The sequence below is a fragment of the Numida meleagris genome, chromosome 20 (assembly GCF_002078875.1).
Source record: "Numida meleagris isolate 19003 breed g44 Domestic line chromosome 20, NumMel1.0, whole genome shotgun sequence".
NCBI lineage: Eukaryota > Metazoa > Chordata > Aves > Galliformes > Numididae > Numida > Numida meleagris.
The window spans coordinates 630,276-653,032 of record NC_034428.1 but is presented as its reverse complement, the minus strand read 5'-3'; the positions used below and the strand labels follow the sequence as shown (position 1 = coordinate 653,032).

General features: G+C 64.2%; 5 protein-coding genes across 8 annotated transcripts; 1 reads left to right on the top strand and 4 right to left on the bottom strand.

Moving 5' to 3' along the window:
• On the bottom strand, positions 35 to 2,903 carry RPL22 (ribosomal protein L22). The gene is made up of 4 exons (XM_021417704.1): positions 2,758 to 2,903; positions 2,265 to 2,369; positions 1,440 to 1,564; positions 35 to 242 (listed from the first exon to the last, which is right to left on the bottom strand). The coding sequence occupies exons 1-4, from the start codon at positions 2,767 to 2,769 to the stop codon at positions 98 to 100; spliced, it is 387 nt and encodes a 128-aa protein (XP_021273379.1). The 5' UTR covers positions 2,770 to 2,903; the 3' UTR covers positions 35 to 97.
• RNF207 (ring finger protein 207) lies at positions 3,044 to 8,402 on the top strand. 3 transcript variants are annotated; one of them, XM_021417701.1, is made up of 17 exons: positions 3,044 to 3,789; positions 3,876 to 4,008; positions 4,094 to 4,238; positions 4,307 to 4,388; positions 4,467 to 4,536; positions 4,614 to 4,739; positions 4,843 to 4,889; positions 5,001 to 5,073; positions 5,182 to 5,250; positions 5,338 to 5,406; positions 5,484 to 5,605; positions 6,641 to 6,830; positions 6,909 to 7,094; positions 7,170 to 7,221; positions 7,297 to 7,414; positions 7,501 to 7,581; positions 7,849 to 8,402. In XM_021417701.1, exons 1-17 carry the CDS (start codon positions 3,599 to 3,601, stop codon positions 8,018 to 8,020), a joined length of 1,926 nt encoding a protein of 641 aa, XP_021273376.1. In that variant the 5' UTR covers positions 3,044 to 3,598; the 3' UTR covers positions 8,021 to 8,402. The 3 variants fall into 3 exon arrangements, with proteins under 3 accessions (XP_021273376.1, XP_021273375.1, XP_021273377.1); XM_021417700.1 differs by having other exon boundaries at positions 3,076 to 3,789; positions 4,467 to 4,542; XM_021417702.1 differs by having other exon boundaries at positions 3,077 to 3,789; positions 4,467 to 4,542; positions 7,930 to 8,402.
• ICMT (isoprenylcysteine carboxyl methyltransferase) lies at positions 8,857 to 11,969 on the bottom strand. Its single transcript, XM_021417703.1, has 5 exons — positions 11,721 to 11,969; positions 11,562 to 11,650; positions 11,232 to 11,401; positions 10,450 to 10,667; positions 8,857 to 10,283 (listed from the first exon to the last, which is right to left on the bottom strand). Exons 1-5 carry the CDS (start codon positions 11,952 to 11,954, stop codon positions 10,101 to 10,103), a joined length of 894 nt encoding a protein of 297 aa, XP_021273378.1. The 5' UTR covers positions 11,955 to 11,969; the 3' UTR covers positions 8,857 to 10,100.
• On the bottom strand, positions 12,120 to 16,209 carry GPR153 (G protein-coupled receptor 153). Of its 2 annotated transcripts, none has more exons than XM_021417805.1 (6): positions 16,107 to 16,209; positions 14,182 to 14,651; positions 13,612 to 14,041; positions 13,360 to 13,549; positions 13,095 to 13,285; positions 12,120 to 13,024 (listed from the first exon to the last, which is right to left on the bottom strand). In XM_021417805.1, the coding sequence occupies exons 2-6, from the start codon at positions 14,556 to 14,558 to the stop codon at positions 12,368 to 12,370; spliced, it is 1,845 nt and encodes a 614-aa protein (XP_021273480.1). In that variant the 5' UTR covers positions 14,559 to 14,651; positions 16,107 to 16,209; the 3' UTR covers positions 12,120 to 12,367. The 2 variants fall into 2 exon arrangements, with proteins under 2 accessions (XP_021273480.1, XP_021273479.1); XM_021417804.1 differs by lacking the exon at positions 16,107 to 16,209 and adding an exon at positions 15,788 to 15,885.
• ACOT7 (acyl-CoA thioesterase 7) lies at positions 16,302 to 22,568 on the bottom strand (the record flags this gene model as incomplete). The annotated part of the gene is given in 8 exon segments (XM_021417812.1): positions 16,302 to 16,933; positions 18,336 to 18,520; positions 18,731 to 18,847; positions 20,249 to 20,335; positions 20,937 to 21,051; positions 21,155 to 21,246; positions 21,873 to 22,029; positions 22,451 to 22,568. Coding segments are annotated over 8 exon segments (976 nt in total), but the record flags the coding sequence as incomplete, so codon positions are not given.

Genomic DNA, 22,757 nt, shown 5'->3' with positions numbered 1-22,757 from the left:
CCCCCCCAGCCCCCATCAGCCGGGAACGCAGCGGTAACAATTATTTCCCACAATTTATTCAGGAAAATGTACAAAACGTCTCCGGCTCCGCGTGCGCTTAGTCCTCCTCCTCTTCCTCCTCCTCGTCCTGGTTGATCTGGAAGTAGCGCAGCTCGTAGCTCTCCTTGCTGTTGGCCACCACGCGCAGCCAGTCGCGGAGGTTGTTTTTCTTCAGATACTTCTTGGTCAGGTACTTCAGGTACCTGCGGGACGAGAGCGGCTGGGCCGAGCGCACGGCGCTGCCCGAAGGCTGCGGCTGCCCGGCCCCCCCTCGCTTCCCCCCCAGCCACAGACGCAGTCAGCGTAGGAGCACCCCACCCCCGGGAGCCCCCTCCCCCCGGTGCCCCAGGGCTGCCCTCAGCCCCCTGCGCTGGGGGAGGGCAGGGCAGGGTGTGGATTCCATGTGTGCATGCACCAGGAGCGATCCCCAGCACCCCCACCTCCCCCAAGCCCCTTATTGCTGCACAAAGGCTGGCAGCCACCGCCACTCCTGGCTCTCCAGGAGGAGGGGCAGAACGCAGCCCCGGTCCCCGCGTGCTCTCAGCGGCCCCCAGGATGCGCTGAGCACCACAGGGGCACAGCGGAGTCTCCCAGGCCGCAGTCCCGGTGCCACCAGCAGCGCCATCACACACCGACCTCTTCCCAGCACTCCAAGCCTCCAGTTCCCCCGCTTGCTATCTCTGCCCACAGCAAAAATCAACATTAGCAAGGCCAGATAAGGGACAGAAATGTCAGGCAAGAACCAGGCAGACAGCCAGCAGGATGAGGGTAAGGAGGCTGTCATGGAGCAGCCTGGATGAGTACCAGGCATGGGCACATGGGTAACAGCCGTGCCCACGCTGACCGCCTGCCTGCTGCCTCAAAACACCAGCAGGATGCTAAAGGCATGGTTAGCAAAGGAGCACCCTGCTCCAAATTCCACTCCTGTCAGTTGTGCATCCTGCACAGCCATCCTGCTGAGGCCTCTCAACCACATCTGTCTTAAAAACCATTCAGAAACAGTTGCTGTACCTAACTGCACATGGTGCTTAACCGTGTCAGCACACCCTGATGCAAGGCATCGCTTTATTACTTTAAGTGCTTCCTCACACATTCCCATTTTAGAGGTTCAGATCTTGCACCCTTGGCCCTAGCACTAACAATGCCATCCTCACAAACTCACACTCACCGAGCACTGCAACCCAAGAGAAACAAAATGCCCCTTCATGACACACACCCACAGCAGTGCACAGGGAAGACTCACACAGCAGAGCTCAATTCCATTACGAGCAAAGGACCCACAGCCTCGACACCCAAACACCAAGCAACCAGCACACACTGCCCACTGCTAGTCCCTGTGCTGCCTCACAGGGGTCAGTGCAGCCAGCAGCCTCGCCCTGCGGCACCCATCACGTTCTCACCTCTTGGAGAAGGGCACCTCTGAAGTAACAGTGATCTTGCTCTTGCTCCTCTCGATGGTCACCACGCCGCCGCCCAGGTTTCCTGCCTTCCCGTTCACTTTGATCCGCTCCTGCAAGAACTGCTCCTGCAGGGAGGAACGGGCGCTTAGTCAGGGCTGCTGGCGGCTGTTTGTGCTCAGCATTTTGACTTTTTGGTCAGAACTAAGAAGAGGCAAAATGACCACGTGTCACTGAAGAGGAGGGGAAAGCCTTTCCCCTGTGGGCCTGGGTCCTCTCAGTGTTCCCATGGGCTCACACCACAGCTCACACTGACCCACTCACACCTGCACAGAAGGGATGTGCTAGAAGTTGAATGGACCATGTCATTAAAGTAGGACAGCATTTCCTACATTCTGAGCACAGTAAAACAGCAAGACGTGTTCCAATTTCTCTTGGACTCAACGATCCTTGGGGGTCCCTTCCAAAGGAGCTATTCCCAAAGGACACCTCACCACAAACCCACGTCTCAGGTGCGTGCTTGTGTCTGAACACAGCGACAAGCAAAGTCTGACTGAAAGCACCCATCAAGCAGCGGCAGAACCTGGTGCTCGCCTCCAGTGCTGACTCTCAAAGCTCACCATGAAATAAAACCTCACAGGGATGGATACTAAGTACTGCTCACAGATATATGCACACTCCAGCTGCAAGCTGTTAAGCAGCAATAGACCTCAGACAGCCCTCAGCTCCACGCACACTGAGCCTCGGGGGTGTTGTCCAGGGGTGCAGCCTAGGGGAGCAGAGGGGCTGCAAGGACAGCAGCTCCCCCCGAGCAGCCCCAGCACTCACAAAGTTGGCGGCGTCCATGATGCCATCCTCCACCGGGTGCGTGCAGTCCAGCGTGAACTTCAGCACCTGCTTCTTTTTTTTGCCACCCTTCGCTGTGGGTTTCTTCTGCGGGACGGGGAGAGAGGAGAACCGTGAGGGGGGACGCGGGGAGGGGCTGGGGCCGGGGGCAGACAAAAGGGACGGGGTGGGAGCAGCCGGGAGGGGCCGAGAGCCGGGCGGCAGCTCGAGGATGGAAACGGGGAAGGGGAGGAGGGGGAGGGAGCCCCGCGCTGCCCGCACCCCGTGCCGCCCGCCCGTGCCCGGCGGAAGGGGGAGGCGGAGAGCCAGGCCCAGCACCACGCGTAGGCCCGAGCCGCGCTAGGCCGGGCCCCTCGGGAGCGGAGTCAGGCGGGCCCGAGCGGCCGGCCGAGCGGGGCGGGGGGCGGCCCGCAGGACGGGGGCGGACCGAAGCGGACGGGAGCCGAGCAGCGCGGCGAGCCCGGCAGACACTCACCACGGGCGCCATGGCGGCTTCAGCGAGGGGCAAAAAGGGAGCGCCGCGCCGCGCGCATGCGCGGAAGCACCCTCGGGCGGCGACCGCGCATGCGCCGCCCCCCGCACCGCCTGCGCCCACGCCGCCGCCGGGCCGCGCGCAGGGAGAGCGGCGGCGCGCGCCGTGCGTAGGCAGCGCGGAACGATCGCCGGGACGCTCGATGGCTTCCGGCCGCCGCGCGCCCGCAGGCCCCGCCCGCTCGTGTCTCTGCCGGCGGGCAGTGCGGCCTGGCCGCGGCGAGGGGCTGGAACGGGGCGGGGCTGCAGGCTGGGGGCGGGGCTAGATCGAGGGGGCGTGGCCCAGATCCCGCCGGCGCGCCCCCGCCGGCAGCGGCCACGTGCGTGCCTGAGGCCGCCGTGCCCCGCCCCGGGCGGCCGTGCGGTTGCGGTGCGGGCGCGTCCCCTCAGTGCCAGGGAGTTACTGTCACGGGGCGGCCGAGGACTGACCCCGTCACGAGGGACACCCCACGAAGGGGGACACTCTATCGCTGGGGTCATCCCGTCACAGGGACGCATCTCCACGGGGGACGGCCCAGCGGCAGTGACACTCCATCACCGGGGAACACCGTGTCACGAGGGACGTCCCTCTGAAAGGGATACCCCGATGACAGCGACGCCCCAATGACAGGGGGACACCCGTCGCGGGGTCACCCCACGAGGCCCCATCCCAAGGCCACGCTCCCGGCAGCGCTGCCCCCCCCCGCAGCCCGCGGAGCCGCCCCGCGGGGCCCGCGGTTAAAAATAGCCGGGCCGGGAGGGTCCGCCCCGCGGCGCTGGGGCCGGCTGCGGGGCCGGGGCTGCCGATGGCGGGCGGCATCTTCTCCCCGCTGGGGAGCTGCGCGGAGCTGGAGCAGGGCGCCTGGCACCCGCTGGTGTGCCTGCTGTGCCACGGCCCCTTCCAGCAGCCCTGCCTGCTCGACTGCTACCACGCCTTCTGCGCCAGCTGCCTGCGGGGCCGCGCTGCCGCCGGCCGCCTGCGCTGCCCCCTCTGCGGGTACGGCCACGCGGGACGCCGCCGCGAGTGGGGACTGCCCCGCGAGTCCCGCCCCGCGCTGGCTCTCAGCCCGCCCCTCCCCGCAGGCATCCCTCGGTGGTGCGGGGCGGCACGGGGCTGCCCCCCGTGGACCGGCTGCTTCAGTTCCTGGTGGACAGCTCGGCCGAGGGCTCGGAGGACGCGCAGTGCGCCAACTGCGACCGGCGCTGCGCCGAGGCGGTGAGGAGCCGGCAACCCCCGGGACCTCGCTGTGACAGCACCGCCACCACCACCGCTGCCACCACCACCACCTGTGTGCCAGCAGGACTTGGACACCATGTGCTTCTGCAACACCTGCAGCCAGCCGCTGTGCGCCCCGTGCCGCGAGGAGACGCACCGCGCCAAGGTCTTCGCCCGCCACGAGATCGTGTCGCTCAGCAAGCGCACCAAGGCCATCCACAAGAAGTGCCGTGAGTACCGCCCGCGGGCACCGCGCCGTGCCGTGCCACACCGGGCAGGACGTCCCTGTCCCTTGCAGCGCTGCATGAGGAGCCCTACATCATGTTCTCCACCGAGAAGAAGTCCATGCTCTGCATCAACTGCTTCAGGGACATGCAGGGGTAAGTGTCCCCGTGTCCCCCTGTACTTCCCCATGGCCACGTGTCCCAGCTGTGCCCTCGCTGCCGGCCTTGCCGCAGGGAGAGCCGCGCGCACTGCATCGACATCGAGACGGCGTACGTGCAGGGCTGTGAGAAGCTGGACCAGGCGGTGCTGGTAGGCGGGGGGGGGACATGGGGCTGGGTGCAGGGCCACAGCAGGGCCACAACCCCCGTGCCGCCCTGCAGGCAGTGAAGGAGCTGCAGACATCCACGCGCGAGGCCATCGTCCTCCTCAAGGCCATGATCGAAGAGGTGCGCAACAGTGCCAGCGAGGAAGAGTCAGCCATCAACGCCCTATTCAGCGGCATGCAGGTGCGGGGCTGTGCCCACGGGTGTCTCAGCAGCCCCACGCCCCATGGCGTGGTGTTGGCGTGGGGCTGAGCTGCAGGACAAAGTGTGTCCGTACTGTTGGCAGGAGCAGCTCTCCGACAGGAAGAAAGCACTCCTGAAAGCCGTGCAGAGGTGAGGGGCTGCGGGGTCTTGGGCATCTCTGCAGGTGCTGGGGCAGGGTGCCCTCCTGGTGTGCACCGAGTGCCCAGGCAGCTCCTCATGGCCGAATCCTGCTCTGCTCAGCCAGCACGAGGAGAAGGAGAAGGCGTTCAAGGAGCAGCTGGCCCACCTCGCCTCCCTGCTGCCCACCCTGCAGGTAGGGCCGGGCCGGGTCACCCCACCCCTTGGTGTGCCAAGCCCCGGCTCTGCACAGAGGGTCAGACAGACGGTGGGGAAGTGGTGGCAGTGACACCGCTGTGCACAGGTCCACCTGGTGATCTGCTCGGCCTTCCTGAGCTCCGCCAACAAAGCCGAGTTCCTCGACCTGGGCTATGTGAGTAGCACTGGCACTGTGCAGCACACGGTGCCGCGGTGCCAGGACCCCACGCAGCCCTGACCCCACCTCACCGCTGCCTTCCAGCAACTGATGGAGCGGCTGCAGAGGATCGTCAAGCTGCCGCACCGCCTGCGGCCAGCCCAGACCAGCAAGGTAGCACAGGGCAGACTCCTGCCCACCGCCCCATGGGCAGCTCCAGCCTCAGCCCCACTGCCGATCTCGCCCCGCAGATCAACACTGAGTACCGCGCGGAGTTTGCGCGCTGCCTGGAGCCCCTGCTGGTGCTCACCCCTCGCCGCTCCGTGGTGGGCAGCGCTGGCGGCATCGGGCCCGGCATCACCGGAGCAAACATGTGAGGTGCTGAGGTGGCACGTGGGGGGCGGTGGGCAGGGGGGGCCACGCACCGTGCCACTCGTTCCCTCCCGCATCGCTGCGTCACCGTGCCAGGCTCACCCCCCTTCGCTGCCCTTGAGCCTGTCCCCATGAAGGTGGCATGGGGACAGCACAGAATGCAGCTGTGCTGATGAACGACAGGCACGGGGGCTTCAAGTGACAGTTCTGGGAACGGGGCGGGCAGTGCTGGCAGCGGACACCGAGCAACACTGCGCACGGTCCCCAGCCCCACCGAGGGCCATGCCGTGCTCCAGCCAGCACAGTGCCAGCCCCCGCTCACCGCACACCCCACTCTGCCGCAGCCCCGCAGCCTCTTGGCCCGCCACTATTTTTATCAGAATTTCAGAGAAGTGCCCGGCCGTTCCTTGCCCGGGATATATTTAGGCCCATTGATGTCACAGTGGCGCGGGCCCTGCCAGGCGCTGCCGGCTGCTCGTCCCGCGGAGAGGACAAACAGGCGGTGCCGCCCGTGGGCACCGCTCCTTGCGCCCGGCCGGGCTCTGCGGCATGGGGCAGCTGAGCACCAGGAGCACGGAGCTGCGTAGCGGGACTGCAACGCTGCACGGTGGGATCGTGGCATTGCTGGATGGGGAAGTGGTGCTGCTTGGTGGGACTGCAGCGCTGCACGGGGCCAGCAGGGAGCTGGGGGAGGCGGTGGCTGCAGTAGGGGCGCAGGATGGGGCAGAGGTGGGCAGGGAGCTCCTGCACAAACGTGGCCGCAGCAAGCTGGCTCCTGGCTCCTTTGTGCCGGAGCTGCGCTGCTGAGCAGGGCGGCGAGCATCGGTGCAGGGCTTGCTATAGAAACCCGATTTTGGGGCAGCACAACACGCTTCCAACCAACCCGGGTACCCAAGTGCAGGAAGGCATCGGGGGGGCTTTGGTGGTTCCTATCTCAGGGGTTGGATGACCTCAGCCCTGGGCACAGCTCCGGGTGCAGGGAATGCCAGGCCCCAGGGGCCGCCCTCTGCATCCCACCGCTGTCACCTCCGTGCAGGATCCCCGGCGGCCAATGCTCCAAGACGCTGATGGTGCCCGGCTGCCCCCCCGCTGGCGATAAGATGTCCAGCAGCTCCATGGTGCGGAAGCCGACGCTGCACCGATACATCAGCACCAAGGTCCTGCTGGCCGAGGGCCGCGAGACGCCTTTCGCCGAGCACTGCCGCAACTACGAGAACACCTACCGGGTACGGGGCGGGGGGCTGGGGGGGGGCAGCTCCCAGCCCTCGCTGCCTATTGCTGTGCCTCTCCCCCATGTGGCGCAGATGCTGCAGACGGAGATCCAGGGCCTGAAGGACCAGGTGCAGGAGCTGCACCGCGACCTCACCAAGCACCACTCCCTCATCCGCACGGAGATCATGAGCGAGATCCTGCAGAAGTCGCTGCAGATGGACGTGCAGATCGCGGCCCACTACTCCTCGGTGGAGATGATGCGCAGTGTGTTCGAGGAGGTGCGGGGGGCACGATCCCTTCCTCCCTCTCCCAGTGCTGCGTGTCTGTGCCAGCAGCGCCCGTTCCCATTGCAGGTCTGGGAGGAGACGTACCAGAGGGTGGCCAACGAGCAGGAGATCTATGAAGGTACGGCTGATGGGCAGAGCCACCCCAGCAGCCGCTCGGTGCTGCAGGGCACAGACACAGCACTCTCGCCCCCAGCCCAGCTCCACGACCTGCTGCAGCTGCGGCAGGAGAACAGCTGCCTGACCACCATCACCAAGCAGATCGCGCCCTACGTCCGCTCCATCGCCAAGGTGAAGGAGCGGCTGGAGCCCAGGTGAGCAGTGCGGGCACTTTTGGTGCCGGGGCCCATCCCCATTCCCCTTCCCACATCCAGCCCCGGGCCGGCTCATCCTGCTGCAGGTTGCAGGAGCCCCGGGAGCCCAAGGATGAGCACACACAGATGCTGCTCAGGATTGATGACAACAGTGAGGCAGCGCAAAGGTAGGTGACAACCAGGATCTCAGCATGGGCACCTCGGTGCACAGCGCCTCATGCTGGCATCAGGGAAACCTTGGTGCCATCTGCATCGCCCCATGCCTCTCTGGAGGCTCACAGACAGTGGGGAGGGAAAGCAAAGCACTTTCAGGGGGTCAGGTGCCCTTGTGTGCCCTTCAAGCACAAGGGATCAGAGGAGATTAGAGCTCTGGAAAAGAGCTGCTTAACCCAGCGGGCTCAGCTGCCTGCCCTGCCCCGCTGCCCCTGCCCTAGGAACAGCTCACCTGGCAGCAGAGAGAGCAGGGAGCAGGGGCTGGGCAGCCGAGGGGGTTGCATGCCTGCCCTCACCCCCAGGGACCCACTCCCGAAGAAGGAGCATCGCGGGAGTGAGCAGAGGAGAGGGACCCCGAGCGCAGACCGGGAGGAGCCCGCAGGCTCGAGCTGAGCACCCAGAGCCATCCTGCTCCGCACAGCAGTGACCGACTGCGGCGTGCTCAGCGAGGGGCACGCGCGTGGTAACGGTCAGGCTGTGTGAGAGCTGCCCTGCGGAGGCACAGACTCGTATCCAACGTACCTGGATTCTACTTACTTTTGTCTTTGTGTTAGCAGTGGTTATGGTTTTCCTTGTAGTACGTTCAAACACGTGGCTTGTGCCGTGAGCAGGGATGGAAAAACAGACTGAACGTGGCTGAGTTTGCAGTGCATCACGTAGCAAACATCTGGCTTAGGGTGACTGACAAAAAATGTTCTTTATATTCCCCATCTCGTGTGTTAAAAGTGAAAATAAAAGCGCATAAATGGACTCTGCTCTTTGTTCTGGCCCAGGGCGAAGGGGCTGGCCAGGTCACCCTGGTCCAGCCATTCTTAAAACCAAAAAAGGTTGAAACATTTGAAAATAAATAAAACTGAGCTCACGAATAACTACACAGAAATCGACACTACCTGGTTGTTATATTTTCATGTTTGTTCTTTTCCTCCAAGCTAAAAACATAGTAAAAGAATGTATCAGTGAACGTTCTAAGCTGATATTCAGCGCAGAAAGTACTCTGTAATACAAAGCATCACCCCGAGAAGAAAGGATTCCGCACAGGTTAAGCGAGTAGAGACCAAGGGTTTGCACCTATTTCACCAGCTACGCGATTCAGTTACTGGAAGTCGTGGTCATCCTTCAATGCAACACTGAAGAGTACTGAAAACCCACTGGGAGTTGGGAAATTAGGAATTCCAGCTTTGATGCTATGACCATCACCTCAAGGTCCCCAAATAACAACCAGACAGAAGTTGGCAATTTTTTGGTTTTTTTTTTCTTTTATAAAAAAATCACAAAAGCGATTCCCATCAGTGCCCTCTTTCCTGAGCTGAATCACAGTATCTTGCCAAGGAATACTGCAAGCCCGAAGCGTGTACTGACAAGCAACTCATTTCCATTCCAGCAAGGAAGAACTATGTAAAACCCAAGAAAACAGTGAACCTCTTTGGTATATAACAACAGAATAAATTATACCACAAAGCTTGAATAGGATCCATTTCCAAAATGGCAACGTTTAAAATAGCGTTAGCTAGCCAAACTTTTTCGTGTGTATAGAGAATTTCCCTAGAAGCTTCTCCCATTCACACCAACATCCCAGCTTTCCCCCCAAACCAAGCACTACAGCTCTCTGAAAGCCCTTTCCCGACCCTCCAAACCAAAGCCCCGGGATCTCTGGGGGCAGAGCTGGCCAGTGAAGACACCTGGCGGGACAGGAAGCAGCGTGATTTGGAAGCAGGTCTTGGACAAGCACCATCTGCATGGGCAGAGCAGACACGGCAAGGAGGCTTGGGAAAGCGGCAGCCGGGCGGCTCCTGAGCTCACTGAGGGAATCGAGAGCCGGCTCACCCCCCGGGCATGGCATGGAGGTGCCGGCAATGCAAGAGTGCCAGGAGCAACGAGGAAGCTCCGTCAGCAGTGTCAGGGGAGCCCTGATCTGTGCCATGCCGCCAGCCGGCATCCAGATGTTCCGCAGACCGGTGCATCTGACAAGATGAAAGAGAGAGGCCTGCTCCTGCAAGCTGTCCGAGCAGCGGCCGGGGGCTTGCAGGACCAGGCCTCCAGAGGTTAAAGCTGTGCTGTCTGGCTTGTAAGGTCAAAAAGCTTTAAAACTGCATTATGCCATAGGAACAACATTCCAGCTGGGATCTTTCCAGTGCAGGGGTGGAAGGGCAAAACTCATTCTCCAAAAGAATCAGTCCACGTGAGCTTCAGTACAATTCAGCTGTTTTAGGCAGGAGGATCATTTCTCTTTAAGATTGCTATAGGCTAAGTTAACCAGAAGATCCCTGAATGTGCAACGGAGGACTCTTATCTCAAGGAGGATGAACGAGCTGCTGATCTCCTAGTGACCTGGAAGGCCGCCCAGCCCTGCAGCCCTCAGCGAGCGGACAGCCAGGAAATGGGAGCAGGCTGCTCGGCGCCAGCACTATGCATAGTTCTCACCCAGCGGTGCCCGGAGCTGGAGGTTTTCTCAACCAGTCCGGTTCCGCCCGTGTTACAGTTCCACTTTGACTCCTTTAATAAAAGGGAGACCTGATGGCACCTTCCTTTTGTACTCCAGATATTCCTCTCCGAAAAAGTGAATGAGCGTGATCTCCTCCTCTTCTATCCTCTCCCTGAAGAAGCGCCAGGACGCTAGCGTGTAGCCGACCATGCAGATGGGATTGCAGAGCAACACCTGCCAACAGAAACAGCGGGTCACATCCCACCGGCTCCGCCACGGCCCCATCTCCCCAGGAAACTGATGCTGACAGCCCGCGGTTCTGTCACATACAGGTTTGGGGCAGCATTAACAAACAATCAGATCATAAGAGGAAAGGATCCGAGGGTGTCGTATACGGTACCTGTGTTCCAATACTCCAGTAAAACCATCCCACGTAAGACGGGTGCCGGAACCACCCATACACCCCACTTGTCACCAAAGTATGAGTGTCCGATTTCTCATTCTGAACAATATGGTTGAAGTTGGAGCCAGCTGTGAGCATGGCAGCTTTCCTCAGACAATCCCCAAAGATCACCATCAATAACCCTACAGTACTCAGCCAGGTGATCTGCTTCATCTCTGCAAGTGAAGAAGCACGGGTCACTACAGGTTCGAGCAGGGGACTCCGCGCTGCGGGCAGGGGGTGCGGGCGGGACCCCGGGGAGGGCAGGCAGGGACACAAAGGTGGGTGGGCTTCTGCCCCACCTCAGAGCAAGGCAACAAACAATGTGCAGGCGGTGCTCAACATGCTGCCGCTCCGCAACAAGAAAAGCATCAGTTGCTGCACCCCTGCCCCTTAACTGAGAGAACAGCACCGTCTGCAGCACGCAGTGCAGCCGCTCTGGGAGACGCAGCACGAAGCAAGACCCGGCTTCGTATCTTGAAGTAAAGCTCAGGCAGAGCAGAGCTGAGCCAACAAGCTTGGGGCTCAGCAGCCTGAACTTCCAGCCAGCCCCACTGCTGATGAAGAACAGCACTGTCCTCCACCAAAAAGCAAACGAGTTTGGTTTGCAGCCATATGTAATTTAAGCAACGCTATTTCTACTGGCAGTACAGCTTTAAAAGCGTGGCCAGAAGCATCCAAGCACCGGCCAAGCACAGGAGCGGGTGTGTGGGGAGCCACGGCACGGGGCTGGGGCTGACCTGGCAGCAGGAGCTTCTCCAGCGTGAACTCCACCCAGGAGGAGAGCGCGGCCAGGTTGTACTCGAAGCTGTGGTTGAGCAAGAAGGAGTCCAGCGAGAGGCTGCGCGGGTTGTTGATGGCCGTCACCAGGTACTCGGAGTAGTGGAACAGCGACAGCGAACATATGTACCTGCGGGCAGGGGGGCACGACAGGGCCCGGGGGTCGCTCGCATCTCGGCCCCGGGGCCCGGTGACCCTTCCTCTCGCCGGTGCCGCCCCCCCGGCCCCGTGCCACCCACTCCCCCAGGCCCGGCGCCCGTCCTCAGGGCACCGCCACCCCCGGCCCTCACCAGCCGAAGTGCCGCCAGGCGGAGCGGCCGGCGCCCAGCAGCAGCCCGCAGCCGAAGGCGAAGCCCAGGAAGCCGGCCCGGATGGCGATCTGCAAGCAGAGGGCAGGGAGCGCGCTGCCGTCGGCCCCGCGGCCCTCCCCGGAGCCCCCCGCCCCGCACCTTGTACAGCGGCCGCGGGTAGAGCAGCAGCAGCGCCGCGTTGACGGCGGCCACGTGCAGGGCGAGCGCCAGGCGGCCCCGCAGGCCCGGCGCGGAGAGCAGGGCGGACGGGGAGCCCAGCGCCAGCGGCAGCGCGGCCACCGAGGCGCCCAGCAGGAAGGCGGCCAGGCTGGCCCGCGCCTCCCGGCTCAACCGCCCCCGCCGCCACCAGCCCGCCGCTTCCGTCGCCGCCATCTTGGCGGCACGCCCCGCCCCGCCCCGCGTCGCCCTGGAAACGGCTGCGCGCGCAGCCCGACGCTCTCGCGGGAGCTCTCGCGAGAGCGTCCACCCCGCCCCCGTGAACGGACGCGTTCTCGCGAGAGGTCGGAAAAATCGCGCAGGCGCAGTCGTCCGGGGGCGCCTAGGCGGAGCGGCGGGTGCCCGGTGGGCAGAGCCTGCCCCGCCCGGAGCGCTCAGCCCGCAGCTCTGTGCAGCGTTTTTTTATTGAAAATTGAAAAACAAAACAACAACAAAAAATGTATCGTGTAGTGCAGTCCTTACAGCCAACAAACGGCCCCGGCCCCGGCTTGCCGTCGCGCTCCCCTCGGGCCGTACCGCCGCCGCGCGGCCTCTGCCCTGGGGGACGCGGCCTCGTGCCGCGCCCCGCCCTATGAGGCCGAGCCGATGGAGTCCGACAGGAACGTGATGTACCCCGAGGAGGCGGACGGCGAGCTCAGGAAGCTGCTGGTGCTGCCCCGGCCGCCGTCCCCGAGGCCCGGCCGTGCCGCCCACGGCTCCGCGCCCGGCCCCGCTCGCTGCGCCCGCCCCGCGCAGCCCCCGGCGGGCCGAGGGGCCACGAGCCGCACCGGGTCCTCGGGGGCCAGCAGCTGCCCCGGTACCGCGAGGCCGCCCACGGGGCCGGGCAGCCTCCGGGGCTCCCGCTGGAGAGTGGCCAGGGGGAAGGCGGAGAGCAGCGCCTGGTGCTGCGCCGCCGCGGGCAGCAGCGCCACCGAGGCCGAGCGCCCCGGGCCGCCCGCCGCCCCCCGCTCGCCGCCGAACGCGTGCAGCTCGGCCAGGCGCAGGTCCTCGCGGGAGAGGTGCAGCGGGGCGGCCAGGCTGTCGGCGGAGCGGCGGCGGCGGCGGTAGGCGAGCTGCTCGTCGGAGAGGGGGCCGAGGCCGTGGTGTGAGCGGTCACGATGCGGGGCCAGGAGCCGGGCCAGCCCCGCCGCCTCTCCGCCCGGCCCCCAGCGCTGCAGGTACGCCGCAACCTGGCCGCTGGTCCACAGGTCTGTCTCGTCGTGGGAGAAGCGCCGCAGCGGGGGCACCTGCGGGAAAACACTGTTAGCGCTGCGGGACGCGGCTCCGCTGCCCCAGCAGCCACCGCCCGGCCCTTACCTGCAGGTACTGCATGCGGTCCCCCGGCTCCGTCCTGGCGGGGCTCACTGGGGGCAGGCCCTGCTCCAGCACTGAGAAGTCACGCGTGGCGATAGGGTCCAGCACCAGGACCTCGGCCGCGCAGCCGTACTCGTAGGGGCGGTCGTACACCAGCTCTCCTGCCACGGCCACCGCGCCCTCCAGGCTGCTCTCTGACGGGGATGGGTGCGCTGTCATTTTGGGCACACCCTGCCCTCAGCGTGTCCCCCCCTGCCACGCACCCCACCTTCATCCTCATCGTCGTTGGCCAGCACGGTGCGGCACTTCTCGCAGACGGCACGCGGGCTGGCTCGGTAGCGGTCGCAGGCCCAGAGGAACAGGGGCAGGAGCAGGGACTGTGCCAGCGAGCACCAGAGGAGGCACAGCACCATCCACTCGGAGGAGGTGTCCGAGCGCAGGCTGGCAGTGCTCACCACCTGTGGCATTGGCCCGTCACCAGCAGCCCCACACACCCACACCCCGTCCCAGTGGCACTCACCAGCACCGGGAAGCCCATCAGGACATCATAGACGAGGACGATGACAGTGATTAGGTAGGTGATCTGCAGGGAGGTCTTGACGGACTCAGATCCATCAATGGAGGAGCGCCGCTTGCCCTGGGCATCCTCCACCACGATGGTGGGCACGTGGAAGCGGCTGTTGCTGGCGTTGGGGCCACGGTGACCCAAGACGGTGTGGAAGAGAGCAATGCCAATGCAGACAGCACCAACGGCCATGCTGCCCCCAATGAGGAGAAGGAAGCAGACACCGAAGCCCAGGCCAATCTCCGTTACGACGAAGCGGCAGTCCCTGGCATAGAAGCGCTCGGTGGTGTCGTGCCAACCCACCGCCGGCAGTGTGGAGAGGATGAAGGAGACCATCCAGATGCCCATCACGGTGTGAACGGCTTGCTTCCGCGTGTTGCTCAGCCTGGGGAGAGGGGTAGAGCCCTCAGCACGCTCAGCACTGTGGGGTCTGCATGCCAGTGCTTGCTGCCCCCTCCCTGGGCACCGGCACAAGCACTGAATCGTGCCCGGGGACGTGGCACAGGGTGGGCAGAGCCGCAGTACCTGTAGTTGACGGGCCAGCGGACCATCCACATGCGGTGGTAGGAGAGAGAGGTGACGGAGAAGCAGGTGACCAGCGTCAGGGTGTAGAAGGTGGAGACAAAGACCTTACAGAGGCCCTCGTTCCACTCGTAGCCCGAGTGCCACCGCCGGAGCTGCACCACAGCGTATGTGGTGATGGGGATGGCGGTGGTGAGGATGTGGGTGCCCGCCAGGGAGCACAGCAGGAACTCCAGCGGCTTCCACTTCTTCTGCTTGGCACTGATGCTGAGGATGCCCCAGGTGTTGGCGAGCAGCGAGACGCCGGCACACGCCAGCCAGGCTACCGCATTGCCGGGCAGCCGCTGCTCATCGTGCATGGTGGAGGGACGGGGCAGCATCGGCAGGGCGCTGCGGGGCTGCGGCCGGAGGCATCCTAGGGCACGCTGTGCTCCATTGGGGCAGGCGGTCCTGGGTGCTGCCAAGCCCAGCACCTGCAAGTGAGTGAGGCCGTCAGCAGCACCACAGGCACCCCACAGTGCCACCACACCCCGGCAGGCTTTTCCCCACCGAGGAGACGCCTGAGCTCACGGTGCCCGCTGGCGCTGCAGCCTCTCGGCTATAATTAGACTCCTTGGGATGAAGCAGCGAGCAGGCACTGCTGGCACAACGGCCTCGCCCCAGGCACAGGGAGCTGCCCGTGTCCCCGCGCTGTGATGCGCAGCGCAGTGCTCAGGGACCCCCACACGGGGCACAGCCCAGCACACAGAGCTGCCCGCACGGCTGCCAAACGCCAGGAGCTATTCTGGGCTTCCCATTAGAAGATTTTCTTTCTTAAAAATAACTATAGGAAAACCGGGCTGCAGAGCCTGCTGTGCCGCCGAGGGAAGCCCGCAGCCCACGCTGCCGGCACCCCGGGAAGTTCCCGGACACCCCACATCCGTGGTGCCGGCCGCGTGGGCCGTGCAGGGGCTGCTCCTCCACGCGTGACAGTTCCCGCATGGGGGCACCGCTCGGCTGTCCCCGGGGGGCTGTGCAACGCAGTGAACAAAAAGAAGGAACAAAAAAAAAAAAAAGGCAGAAGAGGGGAAAAGCATCCGCTCTTATGTAACCCCGGCCCCTCCGCATCCCCCCGCGCGCATCTCTCGGGGGATTTCGGGGCGCGGGTGACACCGCCTCGAAGCGCCCCGGTGTCAGCCGCCTCGGCGACCCACGGACCGCTGCACGGACCGCCCGTGGACGCCCCGTCCTCCGCGGAAGCTCCGGAGCCGGCAGCCCCGCGGTCCCCCCGCAGCCCCGCCGCGCCTCCCGCTCCCCTCCGGGTCCTGGCGCACCCCGCACGGCTCGGGGTCCCCGAACGGACCCGGGCGGCCCGGGGCCGGGAGGCGTCGTCGGGCAGAGCTCCGCTGCCTGTCCGCGGGCTGCCCGGAGGGGCCGCACGGCCCCGGCGCCGCTCTCCCGGTAGCTGTCCCCTACGGCCGCTGCCCCCCGCCCACCCTCGGCGCCGCCGCCCCCCGCCCGGCACCGGAGCCGAGCCCCGCGCTCCTCGGCTGCCCGACGGCGGGTGCACTCGGCGGGCAGCGGGACGCCGAGGGTGCCGGGTTCGGTGCCGGTGCCGCCCTGCCCGTACCTGCCGCCGCGGGCTCAGCGCAACCCGGTGCCGTGCCCCGCCGCGGGGCTGCCGCCCGCACCGAGCCTAGCGCCCAGCCGGGGCCGCGGCGGGCGGGCGGGAGAAGCACAGCGCATGCCTCGGCACCGCCCGCCGCGCCGCACGGGCACGGACCCCGGCCCGGCCCCCGCCCCCCGAGCAGCCCCGGCAGCGGCCGCCCGAGCACCGGAGGGAGCCGCGGCTCTGCCGCTCCGCTCCCCGCTCCCGGGGACGGGCGGGGCAGGGACCGCCGAGCCCCCACCCTTGGCCCCCCCCGCCCGCCGCGCAACGCGACCCCCACCCGGGTGCGGTCCGCGGAGCCCCGGCCCCTCCCATAAGGACCGGGGGGTTCCGACCGCCCCCCAGGGGAGTGTCCGCGGTCGGAGCACGGCCTTCGGAATGAGCTCCCAACCAGCGCTGCTGCTGCTGCTCGAGAACAAAAAAAAAAAAAAAAAAAAAGAGAAAAAAAAAAAAAAAAAAAAAAAAGTGACACCCGTTTTATTTCAGTCAAAGATGACAGACTTTATTTATGTCACAGTATTCCTTAAATAACTTGGATGCGCACAGAGAAACTACCTAGAGATTTCAATGGAATGGGCTGAGACATTCAATACAATACTTGGTCGCGTTGAGAGCTGCGAGTATCATAAATAAGCTTTGGTGTACGTTTTGAGGACATCCTGTAAGTGTAACACAGCATCACAAAGACTCGGGGCCTCGTGCGTCCCTCCTGCGGCCACGTGCGCCTGCACGGCTCCGGCGCAGGCAGCTTAAACCGCGACACGGGGTTCAGCACGACAAAGGGATGCGAACGCTCCCGGCAGCCAGGCAGCAGGAGCTCCTAAGCCGTCTAAGACACGGGGCGAGGGGGGGAAGCGGCGCAGCCAGCGCGGCACAGCCCTCCTGCAGCACCAGCTCCGCACAGGAGCCCGCTCCGGCGGCACGGCCGCGGCACGAGGCCCCGCACACGCAACACAACACGAATGGGGACGGGGAGGTTTGGCTGAGCGGCGCGCGGGGCCCTCAGTGCTGGGCGGCCTGCTGCATCTGCGCCTGCCGCTTGGCTTTGGTCTGCAGGTACCGGCCCTTCCCTTCCTCAAAGCGCCTCTTCTCCTCCTCGCTCTCCGTCTGGCAGGACGAGAAGAAAGCAGCGCCACGAGCATTAGCTTAATTAGGAGCCGAACGGGCAGATCTGACGCGTGGGCAAATCGACACGGACTGTTCGATCGAGACGCGCGGCTCCCTCCCAGCTGTCGGGCTCAGCATCACCCACAGCAGCGTCTGGAGGCTCGGCCGCATCCGCGTGGCTCCGAGCTCCAGCGGGCACGCACCCACCACCACGGCCCCACGCTGTGCCCCCCCCTGCAGGCCCCTGCCCCACGCAGCCCCCACCCCACAGCGCAGACGCCCCGCGGGTCAGCAGGCAGCGGAGAGAAAAAAGAAATGCCATCGCTGCACACAGCGCGGCTCCCTCTGAGAGCTCGTTAAAGATGCATTACTCTGAGCTCCGCCGGGACAATAGAGATTAATAATTAAATTACTGCCAGCACGAAGATGCAACCGTGGCTGCCCTGCCCGGACTGCTCGGGCAGGCGGAGCAATCACAGCTGAGAGCTGCGCTCACCCCGACGTCAAAGCCCCGCAGCGGTGACCCCGGCGTGGGAGCGCCGCGTGGCCATGGGCTGCCCCACTCCGGCGACCTCCATAATTCGGGATGTCACACAGAGAGACCCGGCTGGAGCCGGATGGCCCAGGAGGGACGAGCGGCACCCTCAGCTCGTGCTTCGGCTGCAAGGCAACGCACCAGGAGCCCCGCACCGCTGCGGCACCACCAGGCCCCAGCAGGATGTATCCACAGCAGCAGGTTCACAGCGAGCAGCACATTTCATCCCAGCAGCATGCATTCCCCAAGGTGTTCAGCTGGAGCCAGGAAAGCGCCGGGCAGGGGCTGGATCCTGCCTGGGGCAGCACCGCACCTCCCGCTGCGGGAAGCTGAGGTGGGACACGGCTCCGCAGAACGCAGCGGGGATGGCTGATTTTAAATTAGCCCACAAAATACTGTGAAATGCCTCGGAGCACAGAGCAGAAGGAGACCCACGCGGCATGAAGCACTCATCGAGGAGCAGCTCCCCGCCGGCAGCACCCGGGGAGCAGAGCAGGGCGGTGGGCCACCGGATGGCTGCGGGGAGGAGGGAGCCGCGGAGCCCAGCGCCAGGTTTTCCTCCATCGTTGGAAAGGAAAACCCATCTGTGCGCTGGTGGTTTTCGACCAGAAGGAATTGCAAAAACCCCCCTGCAGCCTGGCCTGGAGAGGCTTGCTCAAGCCTACGTTTTTCTACTGAATAATTCAAGGAAGAGGTTTTATTGGACAACGAAGCCCTGAGGGCATCACATGAAAAGCCCAAGTATGGAAAATATCTGGTGTTTAATAAACAAGCAGCCTGAAAGCTCCCGTGCTTGCAGCAGAGCAGAGCGATAGCGCTGAGCCATGAGAAAGCACCAAGCCCCCAGCACCATCCCTGTGAGCTTACCAGCAGCTGGGGCACCGGCAGCGGCTTCCCCTCCTTGCTCAGCGACACGTAGGTGAAGAAGGCGCTGACGGCTCGGTACCGCTCCTGCGGCTCGTCCACGAACGGGTCGGCATCCACAAAGACTTCGATTTCCATGGACTTATTGCTCGTGAAGGTCATGCGCCCGGAGATGGTGATGACGCTGCCTGCGGGGCGCAGAGCGGCAGCGGTTCCGCGCCACGTCCCTCGCGTTGGGAGCCACGGATCGATGCGATGCCCAACGCCACTTCCCAGGCATCGGATGCCACCCGCCCCAGAGCTGCTTTCTGCTTTGCCATCCCCCCCGCGCAGCATGGGGCCCACCGAGCCCCACAGCTGCAGCTGGCAGAGCTGCCCCAGCCATGGCCGACCCTCACCTTTCTTGATCTTCTCGTGGAAGTTGATGGCGTCCACGGAGGCGGTGACGATGTTGGTTTTGCAGTGACGGGCGGCCACGATCCCTGCGACCTCGTCCATCAGCTTCATGGTGACCCCTGCAGAGGGAGGAGAGCGGCTGCAGCCTGGCTCGAACACTGAGCTTCCAAAGCCTAGAGACTATGGAGCTCGAAGGTTTCCCCCTGAGAACACCACCCAGACCCACGAAGCATCACGGCCACATGCCCTGGCTCTGTGCACACTGCGTGCCCCTATTGCTGCTGCAGGGGGGGATCCCACCCCTGCCCATCCCTGCGGAGCTGCCAGCCCAGAGGAGATCACTCCAGCAAATTACAGTCATTTCACACGCAGTATTTATAATCCAAGATTTGCAATTTAAAAGATGGCACCAAAACTGTAGGATTTACAGTTTGACTATGTCAGTTTCCTGGGCTTTTTTTATTAAACAGAGAAAAAAACCCTATCTGGCTCTGACCATTTCCAAACATCTGGTGCTGCAGATCTTTCCAAACGCAATATTTAACTGCCTGTGGACCTCAAAAGCAGCGACAGCACATAGCCTGTGTCTGAAAGATCTATTCTGAACAGAATTCGTTTTCACATACACGTAACAAACCCTTTTCAAGGCGGGGTGCTGCCCAGCACACAGCAGCCGTGTGCCGCGCCGGGTGCTGAGCCTCGCTGCACCGACCTGGATGGCAGCAACACCGCCCGGGAATGCAGAGTTGCCATGGCAACTGCCCATTTTTATTACTGCCAGGATGGTGCCGGACCCCCGGGGAGGAGCGGTGCTGCCCGGCCTCCCCAGGCCATGTCACTGCTGGTTAAGTCATCGCCGTCTGCGCACTTCATTTCCTTGCTAAGGAGTGGGGCAGGAGCTTTGCGCAGCCCCAGCACTGCGTCTCCACGTGGCGGGATGTTGCCCGGATCCTGTGACTCGCCCTGGTGCTATTCTTACCCCATCTGCCACCTGGTGCTAATTAGACTTCGCGGTTGCTAATTAGACCTTGAAGTTGGGTGGGATCTCAGCTCTGCTCTTCGGAGCTCTCACCCTGCGCTGCCAATGACCGCCCCGCTAAGCTGCCCGGATACAGCGGCAATCCGTCACCGCCGTGCGGTGCTCGGCTCGCTGTGCTTCGGGCGCACGCAGACAGCGCTTTGTGGGTAGATGAGAAAATTGCACGCCTCAATTATCCTCACCCTGTGAGCCCATTTCCCAGCTCCGGGCTCCCGGGGGCTCGTTCCGGCTCTCCGTGAGCCGATTACCGCGCACGCTGCCATTAGGCACCGCTTAGGGACCGCGAGGGCAACGCAGGAGAAATGAAGTCAATGGTGCATTATAATTGTCACCAAACACGGGCCGCAGACACCAGCTGCAAAGTGCCCACGTGCCAGAATGCAGCTTTTCTTCCCCTCCACCGAAGCAACGCTGAATCCCACCGTGTGCCCGGGGATTATCCTGGGGCCAGGCCCTGCGTGCGGCCGCGCTGCTAACTCACCTCCGTGCACGAAGCCGAGCAGCGTGCAGTCCGACGGGCCCACCAGGTGGATCAGGCTGGACTGGCTGTAGCCCACCGTGTGCGGCTCTGCTCACAGGGAGACACAGCGGGGTCAGCGCGCCCCGGCCACGCACCCCGCACCCTATGGGCGATGCCAGGTTACGCAAACCGCAGTGCTTCCACGTCAGGACCCCCCCGCCACGCGCAGGCTGCTGCCCACTGATACGGGAGTGCCACAAAACCAAAGTGACAGAAACTGTGCACAGAAAACTGGTCCCGGCGCCCCGCACCTGACCTCAAAGGCACTGCCCACTGCGCGCCGTGCCACAGCCTTACCTTTCGTCTGCCTATCTGCGAGCATGAGGAGCAAGGGAGAAAAGGCATTTAAGCAACTTGCATTATTCATTACTGCCAAGGTGACCCAGTTCCATCCCTGCACATCCATTTGCAGCCAGGGCTGCACTCTGGGATCGGCTCCTCTAGCCACGCCAGGGCTGTAAGCACCTGCATGCCCCACACCCAGCCCCACGGCTCCGAGCACACAGCGGCACAGCAGCACTGCTTGCATGCAGCGAGCTGCAGAAACCCGGCTCCGTGCCTCAGCTCAGCCCCCCGCCTCCCTGCTGGACCCCAGAGCCCACAGTCACCACTTGCTCCGGGCTGCAAACGCCAGCACCGGCCTCGTTACCTGGGTTGATCACCGGGAGGATCACATCGCCGTTCCTCTGCTTGGTCTCCAGCCGGTCCAGCTTCTGCTCCTCGTAGCGCTTCCTGCCCTCGTCCTCCTGCTCCTTGCGCACGTACTGCAGCGAGAGGCACGCGGCGTTGCACTCCGTGACGGCAGGGACAGAGACCCCCGTCTGCCTCCCGGGTCCCCACCGTGCCCGGTGCCACCAGTAACCCTACCTGGATGGGGGGCACCTCCACCACCTTGTTCACGTTCTTCAAGGACAGCGGCACGTACCACAGCGTCGCTTTGTTCGTCACCTTTTTTGCCCCTGGAAGAAGGAGGGCAGCGTGAGCGTGGGGGGAGCGGGGCTGCGTGGCCAGGAGGCTGCGATGATGTTTGGGAATGCGGCGCATCATCACAGCATCCCAACAAGCCCGGCCGGTTGCCACGGCAACTGCAGGGAAGGGCTTTTGCCAGGATGAAGCTGGAAACGTGCGCTAAATGATCCCATCCTTCACCAAAAGCAGCAGCAGCACCATGAGGGGCCACAGAGCTGTGCCCCCACCTGCCAGCTGCTCTGTTCCTTCCGCCCAGTCCAGCCCAGTGCTGCAAGGGGTAAAGCCCAGGTATCAGCGTGGGCTCCCAGCTCACAGCCATCATTTCCCCAGAGCTCCGAGGACCACAAGGCGTTCTCAGACCCTGCCAGGAGTTTTGGCTGCACCAAAAACTTCGGAGCAGAACTTGACCCAGGAGGTGGCACAGAAAGCTCCGCGTGCCACCAGGCAGCTGCTGTGGGGTGGCCACGGTGCCCTGCGAGCCATGGCACGGCACACCGGGAGCCAGCGCGGCGTCACAGCAGCAGGGATGCTCGCGGTGAACACAGCCCTCTAGTGTCCTGGCTGCCATCCTGGCACGCTGCAGCAGCAGCACCCTGCCCGGCCGGGAACCGTTTACCTGTTAAGATGTTTTCAGACATCACGTTGACCTGGACTTCCACGGAGTGCTTGGAGGTGTAGGTGATCTCGGCGCTGACGTTGGCCACCTCGCCGATGCACATGGGCGAGAGGAAATCCGTCCGCTCCACGCGCGCCAGCGCGGCCACGCAGGGCTCCTGGGGGCACAGCACATGGCAGTCAGGATGCAGCGAGGAGGGAGCACCCGGCACCGGGCGCTTTGAGAGAAGGAGGAAGAGGAGAGCACGAAGCAACCACAGCCCACAGACCCCTGCGAGCCGCGGCTCAGCACCCACTGTGCCCCCAGCGCTGCGGGGTCCTCCCTTATGCAGAGGCACAGGAAGCACAAAGCCTTCCAGCAGCAGGAACCAAGCGTGCAGCAGCAGAGTGGCTGCGCAGCTGCGTGCCCCCCCGGCAGCAGGGCAGAGCACTTCATGGAGGCAGCGCTTCCTGCCCTGCCCGCGCCTCCAGGCTTCCTCTGCGCGTCCCGAACCGGAGCAGCACGGCGAGGCAGGGCCGCTCACGAGGCGCAGACCGGAGGAAGGGGCGAACGCGGCGGACACCCCCGGCCCCGCTCACCCCCTGCCCGGAGTTGCAGTGCCGGGTGCTGATGATGGCTCCCGCCTCCTCGATCATCTTCAGCACGGTGCCGCCGTGCACGTTGCCCGCGATGTTGGCGTCGTCGGGGCGCATGATCCTGCGGAGGCAGCGCTCAGCAGCGGGGGGGTCCCGCCCCGCCATGCCGCGCCGAGCCGGGCCGGGCCGTGCCGGATGCCGGAGACGTCAGCACGTGGCGAGCACTTCCTGCCCGTCACCGTGGAAACCGCCCGGTACCCGCCGCGCTCGGGCCGCCCCCCGCGCAGCGCCGCGCCCCGGTCCCATCCCG

What these genes read in the sequence shown, in the direction of transcription:
- RNF207 (XM_021417700.1), top strand. Translation starts at nt 3,599, where the DNA reads ATGGCGGGCGGCATCTTCTCCCCGCTGGGGAGCTGCGCGGAGCTGGAG. An exon ending in GGCCAGCCCAGACCAGCAAG is followed by an intron (nt 5,407 to 5,483) that starts GTAGCACAGGGC and finishes CTCGCCCCGCAG; the next exon opens with ATCAACACTGAGTACCGCGC. An exon ending in ACTACGAGAACACCTACCGG is followed by an intron (nt 6,831 to 6,908) that starts GTACGGGGCGGG and finishes CATGTGGCGCAG; the next exon opens with ATGCTGCAGACGGAGATCCA.
- ICMT (XM_021417703.1), bottom strand. Translation starts at nt 11,954, where the DNA reads ATGGCGGCGACGGAAGCGGCGGGCTGGTGGCGGCGGGGGCGGTTGAGC. An exon ending in GCCTGGCGGCACTTCGGCTG is followed by an intron (nt 11,402 to 11,561) that starts GTGAGGGCCGGG and finishes CCCTGCCCGCAG; the next exon opens with GTACATATGTTCGCTGTCGC. An exon ending in ACTGGAGTATTGGAACACAG is followed by an intron (nt 10,284 to 10,449) that starts GTACCGTATACG and finishes TTCTGTTGGCAG; the next exon opens with GTGTTGCTCTGCAATCCCAT.
- RPL22 (XM_021417704.1), bottom strand. An exon ending in TCATGGACGCCGCCAACTTT is followed by an intron (nt 1,565 to 2,264) that starts GTGAGTGCTGGG and finishes TCCTCCCTGCAG; the next exon opens with GAGCAGTTCTTGCAGGAGCG. An exon ending in GAGGTGCCCTTCTCCAAGAG is followed by an intron (nt 243 to 1,439) that starts GTGAGAACGTGA and finishes CTCGTCCCGCAG; the next exon opens with GTACCTGAAGTACCTGACCA.
- GPR153 (XM_021417805.1), bottom strand. Translation starts at nt 14,558, where the DNA reads ATGCTGCCCCGTCCCTCCACCATGCACGATGAGCAGCGGCTGCCCGGC. An exon ending in TGATGGGCTTCCCGGTGCTG is followed by an intron (nt 13,550 to 13,611) that starts GTGAGTGCCACT and finishes CCAATGCCACAG; the next exon opens with GTGGTGAGCACTGCCAGCCT. An exon ending in ACCGCATGCAGTACCTGCAG is followed by an intron (nt 13,025 to 13,094) that starts GTAAGGGCCGGG and finishes GTTTTCCCGCAG; the next exon opens with GTGCCCCCGCTGCGGCGCTT.